Below are 17,650 nucleotides of genomic sequence, written 5' to 3' on the forward strand. Positions count from 1 at the left end.
GTGAGCCGGTCACAGGGGGGTCGTCCGGTGTCTTGGAATCCCGTCAGGATTCTAAGAAGAATAATCGGGGGGCAATCGATCCATCTATCGTATTTATTGAGCGCTTACTACATGCGGAGCGTGGTACTGAGAAGCAGCGTGGCTCAGTGGGTAAGAGCCCAGGCTTTGGAGTTAGAGGTCATGGGTTCAAATCCCGGCTCCGCCAATTAGCTGTGTGACTTTGGGCAAGTCACTTCACTTCCCTGGGCCTCAGTTACCTCATCTGGAAAATGGGGATGAAGACTGTGAGCCCCCACGTGGGACAACCTGATCATCTTGTAACCTCTCCAGCGCTTAGAACAGTGCTTTGCACATAGTAAGCGCTTAATAAATGCCATTATTATTATTATAATTATTATTATTACTGAGTGCTTGGGAGAGGACGGTACAGCAGGATTAGCAGACGTATTCCCCGCCCATGACTAACTCACAGTATACAGGGGGAGGCAGATATTAATATATTTGTTAAATTCGTTACTAAGGGTTCAGGGTTCGAAAGCCCACGAGGCAGCCCCCTGCCTCCGTCCCGCCCCGAATAAGAAGAACAATCGGGGGGCAATCGATCCATCAATCGTACTTATTGAGCGCTTACGACGTGCGTAGTGCGGTACTGAGAAGCAGCGTGGCTCAGTGGGTAAGAGCCCGGGCTTTGGAGTCCGAGGTCATGGGTTCAAATCCCGGCTCCGCCAATTAGCCTTGTGACTTTGGGCAAGTCACTTCACTTCCCTGGGCCTCAGTTACCTCATCTGGAAAATGGGGATGAAGACTGTGAGCCCCCACGTGGGACAACCTGATTATCTTGTAACCTCTCCAGCGCTTAGAACAGTGCTTTGCACATAGTAAGCGCTTAATAAATGCCATTATTATTATTATAATTATTATTATTACTGAGTGCTTGGGAGAGGACGGTACAGCAGGATTAGCAGACGTATTCCCCGCCCATGACTAACTCACAGTATACAGGGGGAGGCAGATATTAATATATTTGTTAAATTCGTTACTAAGGGTTCAGGGTTCGAAAGCCCACAAGGCAGCCCCCCGCCTCTGTCCCGCCCCGAATAAGAAGAACAATCGGGGCCCAATCGATCCATCGATCGTACTTATTGAGCGCTTACGACGTGCGTAGTGCGGTACTGAGAAGCAGCGTGGCTCAGTGGGTAAGAGCCCGGGCTTTGGAGTCCGAGGTCATGGGTTCAAATCCTGGCTCCGCCAATTAGCTGTGTGACTTTGGGCAAGTCACTTCACTTCCCTGGGCCTCAGTTACTTCATCTGGAAAATGGGGATGAAGACTGTGAGCCCCCACGTGGGACAACCTGATCATCTTGTAACCTCTCCAGCGCTTAGAACAGTGCTTTGCACATAGTAAGCGCTTAATAAATGCCATTATTATTATTATTATTATTATTATTATTATTATTATTATTATTACTGAGTGCTTGGGAGAGGACGGTACAGCAGGATTAGCAGACGTATTCCCCGCCCATGACTAACTCACAGTATACAGGGGGAGGCAGATATTAATATATTTGTTAAATTCGTTACTAAGGGTTCAGGGTTCGAAGGCCCACGAGGCAGCCCCCCACCTCCGTCCAGCCCCGAATAAGAAGAACAGTCGGGGGGCAATCGATCCATCGATCGTACTTATTGAGCGCTTACGACGTGCGGAGCGCGGTACTGAGAAGCAGCATGGCTCAGTGGGTAAGAGCCCGGGCTTTGGAGTCCGAGGTCATGGGTTCAAATCCTGGCTCCGCCAATTAGCTGTGTGACTTTGGGCAAGTCACTTCACTTCCCTGGGCCTCAGTTACTTCATCTGGAAAATGGGGATGAAGACTGTGAGCCCCCACGTGGGACAACCTGATCATCTTGTAACCTCTCCAGCGCTTAGAACAGTGCTTTGCACATAGTAAGCGCTTAATAAATGCCATTATTATTATTATTATTATTATTATTATTATTATTATTATTATTACTGAGTGCTTGGGAGAGGACGGTACAGCAGGATTAGCAGACGTATTCCCCGCCCATGACTAACTCACAGTATACAGGGGGAGGCAGATATTAATATATTTGTTAAATTCGTTGCTAAGGGTTCAGGGTTCGAAGGCCCACGAGGCAGCCCCCTGCCTCCGTCCCGCCCCGAATAAGAAGAATAATCGGGGGGCAATCGATCCATCGATCGTATTTATTGAGCGCTTACTACGAGCCCAACAGCGGGCTCACAGTCTAGAAGGGGGAGACGGACAACGAAACAGAACGTATTAACAAAATAAAATAAATAGAATAGTAAATATGTTCAAGTAAAATAGAGTAATAAATATGCACAAACATATATACAGGTGCTAGGTACCGCGCACAGTCCCTAGAGAAATCGGGTCAGTCACAATCCCTATCCCACGTGGAGTTCACCCTCTAAGGAAGGGGGAGGTCAGGAATCGACTCCCCATTTTACAGATGAGGAGACTGATGCCCTGAAAAATTCATTCCTTCAGTCGTATTTATTGAGCGCTTACTGTGCGCAGAGCACTGTACTAAGCGCTTGGGAAGTCCAAGTTGGCAACTTATGGAGACGGTCCCTACCCACCAGCGGGCTCACAGTCTAGAAGGGGGAGACGGACAACGAAACAGAACGTATTAACAAAATAAAATAAATAGAATAGTAAATATGTTCAAGTAAAATAGAGTAATAAATAAGCACAAACATATATACAGGTGCTAGGTACCGCGCACAGTCGAGGCCCTAGAGAAATCGGGTCAATCACAATCCCTATTCCACATGGAGTTCACCCTCTAAGGAAGGGGGAGCTCAGGAATCGACTCCCCATTTTACAGATGAGGAGACTGAGGCCCTGAAAAATTCATTCCTTCAGTCGTATTTATTGAGCGCTTACTGTGTGCAGAGCACTGTACTGAGCGCTTGGGAAGTCCAAGTTGGGAACATCTAGAGACGGTCCCTACCCAACAGCGGGCTCACGGTCTAGAAGGAAAAATGAAATGATTTTTTTTTTTAGTGGTATTTATTAAGCACTTACTGTGTGCCTGGCTCTGTGCTAAGTGCTGCGGTCGAAGCAAGCTAATCAGGTTGGACACGGTCTCCGTCAACCAATCGTGTTTATTGAGTGCTTACTATGTGCAGACCGCTGTGCTAAACACTTGAGAGAGTGAGTACTCTCCCCGGCTTCAAAGTTTTATTGAAGGCCCATCTCTTCCAAGAGGCCTTCCCTGGCTAATCCCCCCTTTCCTCTTCTCCTACTCCCTTCTCTATCGCCCTGACTTGCTCTCTTTATCTATCCAATCAATCAATCAGTCAATTAATCTTATTTATTGAGTGCTTACTGTGTACAGAGCACTGTACTAAGCGCTTGGGAAGTACAAGTTGGCAACAACTTGTTATCCCCGCTTTGCCCCTGCATCAGCCCCACAGTCCAGCGCTTAGAACAGGGCTTGGCACATAGTAAGCACTTAATAATAATAATAATAATAATTATAATGATAATGATAGCATGTATTAAGCACTTCCTATGTGCCAAGCACTGTTCTAAGCGCTAGGGAGGTTACAAGCCGATCAGGTTGTCCCATGGGGGGGCTCACGGTCTTCCTCCCCGTTTGACAGGTGAGGAAACTGAGGCCCAGAGAAGTGAAGTGACTTGCCCAAAGTCACACAGCTGACAATAATAATAATAATAATAATAATGATAATAATAATAATTTTGGTATTTGTTAAGCGCTTACTCTGTGCAAAGCACTGTTCTAAGCGCTGGGGAGGTTACAAGGTGATCAGGTTGTCCCACGGGGGGCTCACAGTCTTCCTCCCCATTTGACAGGTGAGGTAACTGAGGCCCAGAGAAGTGAAGTGACTTGCCCAAAGTCACACAGCTGACAATAATAATAATAATAATAATAATAATAATTTTGGTATTTGTTAAGCGCTTACTATGTGCAAAGCACTGTTCTATGCGCTGGGGAGGATACAAGGTGATCAGGTTGTCCCACGGGGGGCTCACAGTCTTAATCCCCATTTTACAGATGAGGTAACTGAGGCCCAGAGAAGTGAAGTGACTTGCCCAAACTCACACAGCTGACAAGTGGTGAACCTGGGATTCGAACCCACGACCTCTGACTCCAAAGCCCGGGCTCTTTCTACTGAACCACGCTGCTTCTCCAAGAAATACCATCATTATTATCATTATTATTATTACTTATGTCCAGATCTGTAGTTAATTATTTATATTAACGTCTTTCTCCCCGCCTCTAGACTGTAAGCTCGTGGTGGGCAGGGAATTTGTCTGCTTATTGTTGTATTGTACTCTCCCAAGCGCTTAGTACAGAGTAAGCGATCAATGAATACGACTGAGTACAATATAACAGAGTTGGTAGGCACGGTCCCGGCCCATAATGAGCTGACTTTCATTTCATTAATTCTTTCCATCGTATTTACTGAGCGCTTACTGTGGGCAAAGCACCGTACTAAGCGATCAATGAATACGACTGAGTACAATCATTATCATCACCATCAATCGTATTTATTGAGCGCTTACTGTGTGCAGAGCACTGTACTAAGCGCTTGGGAAGTACAAGTTGGCAACATATAGAGACAGTCCCTACCCAACAGTGGGCTCTAGGCACGGTCCCTGCCCATAATGAGCTGACTTTCATTTCATTAAGTCTTTCCGTCGTATTTATTGAGCGCTTACTGTGGGCAAAGCACCGTACTAAGCGCTTGGGAGGACACTACAACAATAGACAGACACGTTCATTGCCCACAACGACCTTACAGCCTTGCGGGGCCGGGGGGGAGACATATTAATGTAAATAAATTAATGACAGATATGGATATAAACGCTGTGGGGCTGTGGGTGGAAGGGGGTGAACGAACGGAGCAAGTCAGGGGGAACGCAGAAAAGTGCTGAAAAGGAAAAGAGCGCTTAGTCAGGGAAGGCCTCTTGGAGGAGATAATAATAATAATAATAATAATAATAATGGCATTTATTAAGCGCTTACTATGTGCAAAGCACTGTTCTAATAGCTGGGGAGGTTACAAGGAGATCAGGTTGTCCCACGGTGGGGCTCACAGTCTTAATCTCTTAATCTATTTATTTATTTATTTATTTTACTTGTACATTTCTATCCTATTTATTTTATTTTGTTGTTATGTTTGGTTCTGTTCTCTGTCTCCCCCTTTTTGACTGTGAGCCCACTGTTGGGTAGGGACTGTCTCTATGTGTTGCCAATTTGTACTTCCCAAGCGCTTAGTACAGTGCTCTGCACATAGTAAGCGCTTAATAAATACGATTGATTGATTGATTGATTAATCCCCATTTGACAGATGAGGTCACTGAGGCCCAGAAAGTGACTTGCCCAGAGTCACCCAGCTGACAGTCGGCAGAGCCGGGATTCAAACCCATGAGCCCTGACTCCAAAGCCCGGGGTTCTTTCCACTGAGCCACACTGTACTCCCCCAGAGCTTAGTACAGTGCTCTGCACACAGTAAGCGCTCAATAAATGATTGAATGAATGAATGAATGAATGTGCCTTCAGTAAGGCTTTGAAGGGAGGGAGGGCAACTGTCTGTTAGATATGAGGAGGGAGATATGTTGCCAGCTTGTACTTCCCAAGCGCTTAGTACAGTGCTCTGCACACAGTAAGCGCTCAATAAATGATTGAATGAATGAATGAATGAATGTGTCTTCAGTAAGGCTTTGAAGGGAGGGAGGGCAACTGTCTGTGAGATGTGAGGAGGGAGATATGTTGATATGTTGGAGATATGTTGCCAGCTTGTACTTCCCAAGCGCTTAGTACAGTGCTCTGCACACAGTCAGCGCTCAATAAATACGATTGATTGATTGATTGATTGAGGGAGAGCGTTCCAGGCCAGAGGCAGGATGTTGGCGAGAGGTCGGAGGTGAGACAGACGAGATGGAGGGCCAGGAGAAGGTTGGCATTACGAGACTGCGGGCCCGCTGTTGGGTCGGGACCGTCTCTATATGTTGCCAACTTGGACTTCCCTAGCGCTTAGTACAGTGCTCTGCACACAGTAAGCGCTCAATAAATATGACTAAATGAGTGAATGAAAGAGCAAAGCGTGCCAGCTGGGTTGGAGCAGAGAGGCAGCAGGGGTGAGGTCACTGGCGTTTTTCGGGGAGTGGGGAAACACGGACTCACTATTTTCGTAGAAAAATGATCCGGGCAGTGGAGGGAAGGACGGACTGGCGTGGGGAGAGACGGGAAGCAGTGAAGTCAGCAAGGAAGCTGATGCTGTAATCAAAGCGGGACAGGATAATCAATCAATCAACCGTATTTATTGAGCGCTTACTGTGTGCAGAGCACTGGACTAAGCGCTTGGGAAGTACAAGCTGGCAACATACAGAGACGGTCAATCAATCAATCAATCGTATTTATTGAGCGCTTACTGTGCGAAGAGCACTGGACTAAGCGCTTGGGAAGTCCAAGTTGGCAACATCTAGAGACGGTCCCTACCCAACAGTGGGCTCACAGTCTAGAAGGGGGAGACAGAGAACAAAACCAAACATATTAACAAAATAAAATAAATAGAATAGATATGTACAAGTAAAATAAATAGAGTAATAAATAGGTACAAACATATATATATATATATATATATACAGGTGCTGTGGGGAAGGGAAGGAGGTAAAGCGGGGGGGATGGAGAGGGGGAGGAGGGGGAGAGGAAGGAGGAGGCTCAGTCTGGGAAGGCCTCCTGGAGGAGGTGAGCTCTCAGTAGGGCCTTGAAGGGAGGAAGAGAGATAAGTGACTGGATTACTGTAGAAGTGGTTTGGACGGAGAGGAAAGAGCGGATTTTAGCGACGCTGTGAAGACTGAACCGACAGGATTTGAAGGACAGGGATCGACGGGGATATCGTCAAGGTTACGGGCTTGTGAGACGGGAAGGAGCCCGTTGTTGGGTAGGGACCGTCTCTATATGTCGCCAACTTGTACTTCCCGAGCGCTTAGTCCAGTGCTCTGCACACAGTAAGCGCTCAATAAATACGATTGATGGAATGAATGAATGAACGGTCGTAGTTAGAGGGAAGAGAACCCGGGGAGAAGAAGTCAGGAAGGCCTCCTGGAGGAGATGGAATGAACGGTGGTGCCGTCTACGGTGATGGGAAAGCCAGGGGCAGGACAGGGTTTGGGTGGGGAGAGAAGGAGCTCTCTTTTGGACGTGTTAAGTGTGAGATCATCAATCGTATTTATTGAGCGCTTACTGTGTGCAGAGCACTGTACTAAGCGCTTGGGAAGTACAAGTTGGCAACATAGAGAGACAGTCCCTACCCAACAGTGGGCTCACAGTCTAAAAAGATGATGGGAGGACATCCCAGTAGGGATGCCTTGAAGGCGGGAGGAAATGTGAGACCGCAGAGAGGGGGAGAGGTCAGAGATGGAAATTTGGGAATCATCCACATAGAGTGAGTGAGTACAATATAACAGGGTTGGTAGGCACGGTCCCTGCCCATAATGAGCTGACTTTCATTTCGTTAATTCTTTCCATCGCATTTATTGATCGCTTACTGTGGGCAAAGCACCGTACTAAGCGCTTGGGAGGACACTACAACAGTAAACAGACACGTTCATTACTTGAAGCCATGGGGGGGCAAATGAGTTCTCCAAGGGAGCGGGTAATAACAATTTATAATAAATTTGGTATTTGTTAAGCGCTTACTATGCGCAAAGCACTGTTTTAAGCACTGGGGAAGATACAGGGTGATAATAATAATAATTTTGGTATTTGTTAAGCGCTTACTATGCGCAAAGCACTGTTCTAAGCACTGGGGAGGATACAGGGTGATCAGGTTGTTCCATGTGGGGCTCCCGCTCTTAATCCCCATTTTCCAGATGAGGTAACTGGGGCACCTCCTTCCCTTCCCCACAGCACCTGTATATATGTATATATGCTTGTACATATTTATTACTCTATTTTACTTGTACATATCTATTCTATTTATTTTATTTTGTTAGCATGTTTGGTTTTGTTCTCTGTCTCCCCCTTTTAGACCGTGAGCCCGCTGCTGGGTAGGGACCGTCTCTATATGTTGCCAACTTGCACATCCCAAGCGCTTAGTCCAGTGCTCAGCACACAGTAAGCGCTCAATAAATACGATTGATGATGATGATAATAATAATAATTATGACAGGAATGGTTTGTTGAGCGCTTTCTACGTTCCGGTCAGGGTCCCACAGCTGACGAGGGTCGAGACGGAGAATAGAAGGGGACCCAGGAGTGGGCCTCGAGGGACCCCCCCCAAGGTTAGGGGATGGGAGGGAGAGGAGGAGCCCGTGAAAGAGCGGCCCAAGAGTCGCCAGGAGAACCAGGGGAGGACGACGTCAGGGAAGCCGAGGTTGGATGACCAGGAGGACGGGGTGGCCCTCGGCGTCCGAGATGGAGGATGTTGGATTGGGCAAGAAGGAGATGACGGGGGACGGTTTTTGTGGAGAGAAGGGGATGGAAGCCAGGTTGGAAGGGGTCCAATTAGGTGGGGGTGTGGCTGTTTTCTGGGGCAGACGTGGCCCAGTCCGGGGGCAGGACCGGGGGCGGGTCCCCGAGCACCCCAGATGAACCCCCGCCTCACCCGGCCTGGCCCTGCAGGGCCGCGGTCAGCGTCGTCGGGATGGAGGAGCCCCGGGCCAAGCTGGTGGTCACGGCCGACGACTTCGGCTACTGCCCGCAGCGGAACCGCGGCATCGTGGAGGCCTTCCTGGAAGGGGCCGTCACCAACGCCTCCCTGCTCGTCAACGGCAGCGCCGCCGCCGACGCCGCCAGCCTGGCCCGCAGGTGAGGACCACCCCGGCCCGGCCGCCCCTGACCCCTGACCTTCCAAGGCCGCACTCGCGCACGCCTGCGGGGACGGGGCGGGAGGAAGGGAGGGGAAGTGGGAGGGTTGAGATGATAATAATAATAATCGTGGTATTTGTTAAGCGCTTACTATGTGCGAAGCACTCTTCGAAGTGCTGGGGAGGATACGAGGTGATGAGGTTGTCCCACGTGGGGCTCACAGTCTTCATCCCCATTTTCCAGATGGGGGAACTGAGGCACAGAGAAGTGAAGTGGCTTTCCCGAGGTCACAGAGCAGATATGTGGGGGAGGTGGGAGTCGAACCCGTGACCTCTGACCCCCAAGCCCGCGCTCTTTCCACTGGGCCACGCTGCTTCTCTAGATGTAGAATGGTGTCAGTGGGAGGGGGCGGGATGAGGAATGGGGGGAGTGGGAGGGGGCCGGATGAAGAGAGGGGCAGTGGGAGGGTTGAGATAATAATAGTAATAATAATAATATTGTTGGTATTTGTTAAGCGCTTACTAGGAGGGGGTCAGTGGGAGGGGTTGGGATGAGGAGAGGGGGCAGTGGGAGGGGCTGGATGAGGGAAGAGGGGAGTGGGAGGGGGCCGGATGAATAGAGGGGCAGTGGGAGGGTTGAGATAATAATAATAATAATAATAACAATAATAATAATAATGTTGGTATTTGTTAATCACTTACTAGGAGGGGGTCAGTGGGAGGGGGTGGGATGAGGAGAGGGGGCAGTGGGAGGGGGCTGGATGAGGGAAGGGGGGACTGGGAGGGGGCCGGATGAGGGAAGGGGGGAGTGGGAGGGGGCCCAATGAAGAGAGGGGCAGTGGGAGGGTTGAGATAATAATAATAATAATAATAATGTTGGTATTTGTTAAGTGCTTACTAGAAGGGGATCAGTAGGAGGGGGCAAGATGGGGAAAGGGGGCAGGGGGCATGAGGAGGGGGGCATTGGGAGGGGGCGGGATGAGAAAAAGGGGCAGTGGGAGGGGGCTGGATGAAGAGAGGGGCAGTGGGAGGGTTGAGATAATAATAATTATTATTATTATGTTGGTATTTGTTAACCTCTCACTAGAAGGGGGTCAGTGGGAGGGAGCGAGATGGGGAAGGGGTCAGTGGGAGAGGGCGGGATGAGGAGGGGGGGCATTGGGAGGGGGAGTATGAGAAAAAGGGGCAGTGGGAGAGGGCGGGATGAGAAAGAAGGGGCAATGGGAGGGGGAGGATGAGAAAAAGGGGCAGTGGGAGGAGGGCTGGCTGAGGAGGGGGCCAGTGGGAGAGGCCTGGATGAGAAAAAGGGGGAGTGGGAAGGATGAGGAGGGGGGCAGTGGGAGGGAGCAGGATGAGGAAAGGGGGCAGTGGGAGAGGCCTGGATGAGGTGAGGGGCAGTGGGAGAGGCCTGGATGAGAAAAAGGGGGCAGTGGGAGGGGATGAGATCATCATCATTATCATCAATCGTATTTATTGAGCGCTTACAATGTGCAGAGCACTGTACTAAGCGCTTGGGAAGTCCAAGTTGGCAACATATAGAGACGCCCCCCTACCCAACAGTGGGCTCACAGTCTAAAAGGGGGATAAGGAAAGGGGGTGGTGGTGGGGGGGGGGGGCTGGATGAAGAAGGGGGCAGTGGGAGGGGGCAGGATGAGAAAAAGGGGGAGTGGGAATGATGAGGATAGGTCAGTGGGAGGGAGCGGGATGAGGAAAGGGGGGAGCGGGATGAGGAAAGGGGGCAGTGGGAGGGGGCTGGATGAGGAGGGAAGCAGTGGGAGAGGCCTGGATGAGAAAAAGGGGGCAGTGGGAGGGGATGAGATGAGGAAAGGGGGAAGTGGGGGGGACGGGATGAGAAAAAGGTGGAGTGCGAGGGATGAGGAGGGGGGCGGTGGGAGGGAGCAGGATGAGGAAAGGGGGCAGTGGGAGGGGGCTGGATGAGGAGGGGAGCAGTGGGAGAGGCCTGGATGAGGCGAGGGGCAGTGGGAGAGGCCTGGATGAGAAAAAGGGGGCAGTGGGAGGGGATGAGATGAGGAAAGGGGGCAGTGGGAGGGGGCGGGATGAAAAAAAAGGGGAGGAGGAGGGAGCGGGATGCAGAAAGGGGGCAGTGGAAGGGGGTGAGACGTTGAAAGGGGTCAGTAGGAGGGGGCGAGATGAGCAAAGGGGGGAGTGGGAGAGGGTGGGATGAGGAAAGGGGGCAGCGGGAGGGGGCCGGATGAGAAAAAGGGGGAGTGGGAGGGAAGGGGTCGGGTCCAGTGCGGTCCTCCCGTCCTGTCCCTCAGATACGGCATCCCGACGGGCCTCCACATGAACCTGACGGAGGGCAGGGCGGTCAGCCAGGAGCTGGGCCCCGGCTCCTGCCTCCGGGAGGCCGGGGGCTTCCTGCCCGGGAAGCTGGGCCTCCGCCGGGCCCTAGGCCGGGGCCTCCTCCACCAGGCCGAGGTGAGCGGGCAGGGGGCGGGCCCGGCGGGGGGCAGGGGGATGGGGATGGGGAGCCAGGGGGTCCCCACGCCCCCCAAACCGTGTCCCCGCAGGTGGAGCTGGAGCTGGAGGCGCAGCTGGCCTCGTTCAGGGCCCTGCTGGGCCGCGATCCGGCCCACGTGGATGGACACCAGCATGTCCACGTCCTGCCAGGTGGGTGAGGCCTGGACCACGGCTAACATCCTGCCCCCATACCCTCATTCCTTCCTTCATTCATTCAATCGTACTTATTGAGCGCTTACTGTGTGCAGAGCACTGTGCTAAGCGCTTGGGAAGTCCAAGTTGGCAACACAGAGAGACGGTCCTTACCCAACAACGAGCTCACGGTCTAGAGGGGGAAACAGACGTTAATACAAATAGATAAAGCAATGAATTACAGATAGATACATATGTGCTTTTAGACTGTGAGCCCGCTGTTGGGTAGGGACTGTCTCTATCTGTTGCCAATTTGGACTTCCCGAGCGCTTAGTACAGTGCTCTGCACATAGTAAGCGCTCAATAAATACGATTGACGAGGATATGTGCCGTGGGCTAATTGCGGGCAGAAGGGAGGCCGAGCCAGGGGTCACCCCTAGGCCCGGGAGCCCGGCAGCCGGACCCAATAATCAAAGTCACCCGGCTGACAAGTGGCCGAGCCGGGATTTGAACCCATGACCTCCGACTCCAGAGCCCGGGCTCTTTCCACTGAGCCCCGCTGCTTCTCTGAATCCGAGCTGAGCCTTGAGGGACCCCCCCACAATTAAGGGGTGGGAAACGGAGAAGGAGCCTTGTAGACTGTGAGCCCGCCGTCGGGTAGGGACCGTCTCTAGATCATCATCATCATCAATCGTATTTATTGAGCGCTTACTATGTGCAGAGCACTGTACTAAGCGCTTGGGAAGTCCAAATTGGCAACATATAGAGACAGTCCCTACCCAACAGTGGGCTCACAGTCTAAAAGGGGGGAAGATGTTGCCAAGCATGTTGCCAAGATGTTGCCAAGCGCTTAGTCCAGTGCTCTGCACACAGTGAGCGCTCAATAAATACGATCGATTGATTGATAATCATAGGATTTGGGAAGCGCTTACTATATTCGTTTCAATCATTCAATCGAATTTATTGAGCCAGACTATGTGGCAGACATTGGACTAAGCGCTGGGGTAGATACAAGTTAATCGGGCTGGACGTAGTCCCTGTCCCACATGGGGGGTTGATAATAATAATAATAATAATAATAATAATAATAATAATAATAATAATGATGGTGTTTACTACAGTGCTCTGCACACAGTAAGCGCTCAATAAATACGATTGATGATGGTGTTTGTTAAGCGCTTACTCTGTGCAAAGCACTGTTCTAAGCGCTGGGGAGGTTACAAGGTGATCAGGTTGTCCCACAGGGGGTTCACAGTTTGGTTTTTTTCTAAATCCCCATTTTACAGATGAGGGAACTGAGGCCCAGAGAAGTGAAGTGACTTGCCCAAAGTCACCCAGCTGACAGTTGGCAGAGCTGGGATTTGAACCCATGACCTCTGCCTCCAAAGCCCGGGCTCTTTCCACTGAGCCACGCTGCTACAAGCTCATCGAATTGGACACAGCCTCTGTCCCACATAGGTTCACGGTCTCAATCCCCATTTTACAGATGAGGCAACTGAGTCAGTCCACCGTATCTACTGAGCACTTACCGTGCGCGAAGCACTGTACTAAGCAGTTGGGAGAGTATAGTAGAACAATAAAACGGACACATTCCTTGCCCACCACGAGCTTACAGCCCGAGGCCCAACAAAGGGAGGTACCAATAATAATGAACAGTGTTTTGCACACAGTAGGCGCTTAATAAATGCCATTATTATAATAATTAGGGAATTTGTTAAGCTCCTACCTTAACAATAACAATAAAACGGACACATTCCTTGCCCACCAAAGTGAGGTAACAATAATAATAATTAGGGAATTTGTTAAGCTCTTACCTTGTGCCAAGCACTAAGCCCTGCGGTAGATAAAAGGAAATCAGGTTGGACACGGTCTCTGTCCCACAGGGGGATCACGGTCTCAATCCCCATTTTACAGATGGGGCAACTGAGTCAGTCCACCGTATCTACTGAGCACTTACCGTGCCCAGAGCACTGTACTAAGCAGTTGGGAGAGTATAGTAGAACAATAAAACAGACACATTCCTTGCCCCCAACGAGCTTACAGCCCGAGGCCCACCAAAGTGAGGTAACAATAATAATAAACAGTGCTTTGCGCATAGTAGGCGCTTAATAAATGCCATTATTATTATAACTAGGGAATTTGTTAAGCTCCTACCTTGTGCCAAGCACTATTCTAAGCCCTGCGGTAGATAAAAGGAAATCAGGTTGGACACGGTCTCTGTCCCACAGGGGGATCACGGTCTCAATCCCCATTTTACAGATGGGGCAACTGAGTCGGTCCACCGTATCTACTGAGCACTTACCGTGCGCGGAGCACTGTACTAAGCAGTTGGGAGAGTATAGGAGAACAATAAAACGGACACATTCCTTGCCCACCATGAGCTTACAGCCCGAGGCCCACCAAAGTGAGGTAACAATAATAATAAACAGTGCTTTGCACATAGTAAGCGCTTAATAAATGCCATTATTATTATAATTAGGGAATTCGTTAAGCTCCTACCTTAACAATAACAATAAAACGGACACATTCCTTGCCCACCAAAGTGAGGTAACAATAATAATAATTAGGGAATTTGTTAAGCTCTTACCTTGTGCCAAGCACTAAGCCCTGCGGTAGATAAAAGGAAATCAGGTTGGACACGGTCTCTGTCCCACAGGGGGATCACGGTCTCAATCCCCATTTTACAGATGGGGCAACTGAGTCAGTCCACCGTATCTACTGAGCACTTACCGTGCCCAGAGCACTGTACTAAGCAGTTGGGAGAGTATAGTAGAACAATAAAACAGACACATTCGTTGCCCCCAACGAGCTTACAGCCCGAGGCCCAACAAAGTGAGGTAACAATAATAATGAACAGTGCTTTGCACACAGTAGGCGCTTAATAAATGCCATTATTATTATAATTAGGGAATTTGTTAAGCTCCTACCTTAACAATAACAATAAAACGGACACATTCCTTGCCCACCAAAGTGAGGTAACAATAATAATAATTAGGGAATTTGTTAAGCTCTTACCTTGTGCCAAGCACTAAGCCCTGCGGTAGAGAAAAGGAAATCAGGTTGGACACGGTCTCTGTCCCACAGGGGGATCACGGTCTCAATCCCCATTTTACAGATGAGGCAACTGAGTCGGTCCACTGTATCTATTGAGCACTTACCATGTGCAGAGCACTGTACTAAGCAGTTGGGAGAGTACAGTAGAACAATAAAATGGACACATTCCTTGCCCACCACAAGCTTACAGCCCGAGGCCCAACAAAGTGAGGTAATAATAATGAACAGTGCTTTGCACACAGTAGGCGCTTAATAAATGCCATTATTATTATAATTAGGGAATTTGTTAAGCTCCTACCTTAACAATAACAATAAAACGGACACATTCCTTGCCCACCAAAGTGAGGTAACAATAATAATAATTAGGGAATTTGTTAAGCTCTTACCTTGTGCCAAGCACTAAGCCCTGCGGTAGATAAAAGGAAATCAGGTTGGACACGGTCTCTGACCCACAGGGGGATCACGGTCTCAATCCCCATTTTACAGATGAGGCAACTGAGTCGGTCCACCGTATCTACTGAGCACTTACCGTGCGCGGAGCACTGTACTAAGCAGTTGGGAGAGTATAGCAGAACAATAAACGGACAGATTCCTTGCCCCCAACGAGCTTACAGCCCGAGGCCCACCAAAGTGAGGTAACAATAATTATAAACAGTGCTTTGCACATAGTAAGCGCTTAATAAATGCCATTATTATTATAATTAGGGAATTTGTTAAGCTCCTACCTTAACAATAACAATAAAACGGACACATTCCTTGCCCACCAAAGTGAGGTAACAATAATAATAATTGGGGAATTTGTTAAGCTCTTACCTTGTGCCAAGCACTAAGCCCTGCGGTAGATAAAAGGAAATCAGGTTGGACACGGTCTCTGTCCCACAGGGGGATCATGGTCTCAACCCCATTTTACAGACGAGGCAACTGAGTCGGTCCACCGTATCTACTGAGCACTTACCGTGTGCAGAGCACTGTACTAAGCAGTTGGGAGAGTAGAGTAGAACAATAAAACAGACACATTCCTTGCCCCCAACGAGCTTACAGCCCGAGGCCCAACAAAGTGAGGTAACAATAATAATAAACAGTGCTTTGCACATAGTAAGTGCTTAATAAATGCCATTATTATTATAACTAGGGAATTTGTTAGGCTCCTACCTTGTGCCAAGCACTACTCTAAGCCCTGCGGTAGATACAAGGGAATCAGGTTGGACACGGTCTCTGTCCCACAGGGGGATCACGGTCTCAATCCCCATTTTACAGATGGGGCAACTGAGTCGGTCCACCTTATCTACTGAGCACTTACCGTGCGCAGAGCACTGTACTAAGCAGTTGGGAGAGTACAGTAGAACAATAAAACGGACACATTCCTTGCCCACCACGAGCTTACGGCCCGAGGCCCAACAAAGTGAGGTAACAATAATAATGAACAGTGCTTTGCACACAGTAGGCACTTAATAAATGCCATTAGTATTATAATTAGGGAATTCGTTAAGCTCCTACCTTAACAATAACAATAAAACGGACACATTCCTTGCCCACCAAAGTAAGGTAACAATAATAATAATTAGGGAATTTGTTAAGCTCCTACCTTGTGCCAAGCACTATTCTGAGCCCTGCGGTAGATAAAAGGAAATCAGGTTGGACACGGTCTCTGTCCCACACAGGGATCACGGTCTCAACCCCATTTTACAGATGAGGCAACTGAGTCAGTCCACCGTATCTATTGAGCACTTACCGTGCGCAGAGCACTGTATCATCATCAATCATATTTATTGAGTGCTTACTATGTGCAGGGCACTGTAATAAGCGCTTGGGAAGTACAAATTGGCAACATATAGAGACAGTCCAGTATAGTAGAACAATAAAATGGACACATTCCTCCATTATTATTATAATTAGGGGATTCGTTAAGCTCCTACCTTGTGCCAAGCACTATCCTAAGGCCTCCTCCTTGGCCCCAGGCGTGTGCCAAGTGTTCGCCCAGGTCCTGGCGCGCCACGGGATCCCGTTCACGCGAGTACCTACGGAGCCAGGCCTGGCCCGGTGCGACTGGCTGGACCCCCCGCTGCTGGACTTCTACGAGGGCGTCGGGGCGGACGCCCGGGCCGCGGCGGGCGAGTTTGCCAAGCACGGGATCAGGTGAGGTGCCCGGCCCGCGGGGCATCCGAGGCGGGAATACCGGGATGATTGTCGTCAGGAAGCGCTGGGCGACTACGCTCAACCAAGAAGTTAGCGGGGTGGGAGTCGGGGCGGCGCGGTGCCCACGTGCCCCCGTGTCCCCGCAGGTGGCCGGACGCCTTCTTCGGGCTCAGCACCATGGGCAGGCACATGTCCGTCGGCCGGCTGCGGGACGGCCTGGAGCGGGCGGTGGGCAGCGTGCCGGGCCGGGGGGCGTCCGGGGCCGTCACGGTGGAGCTGATGGTTCACCCGGGCCATCCCAGCGTGCCCCCCACGGGAGGATGCGGCCAGGGGCCCGACCTCTTCTCCCAATCCCGGGAGCGGCTCCACGAACTGCAGACCCTGCTGGCCCCGGAGCTGCGGGAAAAGCTCCGGGAGACCGGCGTCGAGCTGTGCGCCTTCCCTGACCTCTGACCCGGGCTCCTCCGGGCGGGATGGAGGCCCATCCGGGCCACCCCGCGGCTCCGGGGGATCCGCCACCGTCCGTGGGCCGGACGGCGTGCTCGAATCCGGACGGGACGCCCAACCCCGCTGCCCTCGGGGAACGGGCACGGAAAATGCGGTCCGGGGCTCCTTCCGCGTCCCCCGGGAAATAAAGCCACTTTCACCCCCCTCCGGAGAGCAGAGTCTGAATCCGCCGAAGGGGAAGCGGCCCCGTATCCTTTAGACTCCGCGTCTTCCCTCGTACGATGGTCCGGGGGTACATCCGCAAAGATTTCCAAGTTGGCACCCGGGTTACGGTGGAACCTCCTCACGGACGGGGAATGGGTCATTTAATTCTTTTAGACTGTGGGGTAGGAACCGTCTCTATATATTGCCAACTTGGACTTCCCAAGCGCTCAGTACAGTGCTCTGCACACAGGAAGCGCTCAATAAATACGATTGATGACGATTTAATTCTGGACTGATGGAGCGCTGACCAAGGTGCACCGGCCCAAGTGGGTGCCCTGTAATAATAATAATGATGGCATTTGTTAAGCGCT

General features: G+C 50.5%; 1 protein-coding gene across 2 annotated transcripts in view; it reads left to right on the forward strand.

Annotated features, from left to right (window-relative positions):
- The window catches only part of YDJC (YdjC chitooligosaccharide deacetylase homolog), a 34,167-nt gene extending 16,888 nt beyond the window's left edge, over positions 1-17,279 (forward strand). Inside the window, exons 2-6 of one of the 2 annotated variants that reach the window (XM_038763030.1) lie at positions 8,641-8,826; positions 11,105-11,264; positions 11,357-11,456; positions 16,451-16,628; positions 16,775-17,279. In XM_038763030.1, the coding sequence (XP_038618958.1) occupies positions 8,663-8,826; positions 11,105-11,264; positions 11,357-11,456; positions 16,451-16,628; positions 16,775-17,081 (909 nt within the window). In that variant the 5' untranslated portion in view covers positions 8,641-8,662 and the 3' untranslated portion in view covers positions 17,082-17,279. The remainder of the gene's footprint in view (positions 1-8,640; positions 8,827-11,104; positions 11,265-11,356; positions 11,457-16,450; positions 16,629-16,774) is intronic. The other variant, XM_038763031.1, reaches the window with a different exon arrangement.
- The last annotated feature ends 371 nt before the right edge of the window (positions 17,280-17,650 follow it).

The sequence above is a fragment of the Tachyglossus aculeatus genome, chromosome 21 (genome assembly GCF_015852505.1).
Source record: "Tachyglossus aculeatus isolate mTacAcu1 chromosome 21, mTacAcu1.pri, whole genome shotgun sequence".
Taxonomy (NCBI): Eukaryota; Metazoa; Chordata; class Mammalia; order Monotremata; family Tachyglossidae; genus Tachyglossus; species Tachyglossus aculeatus.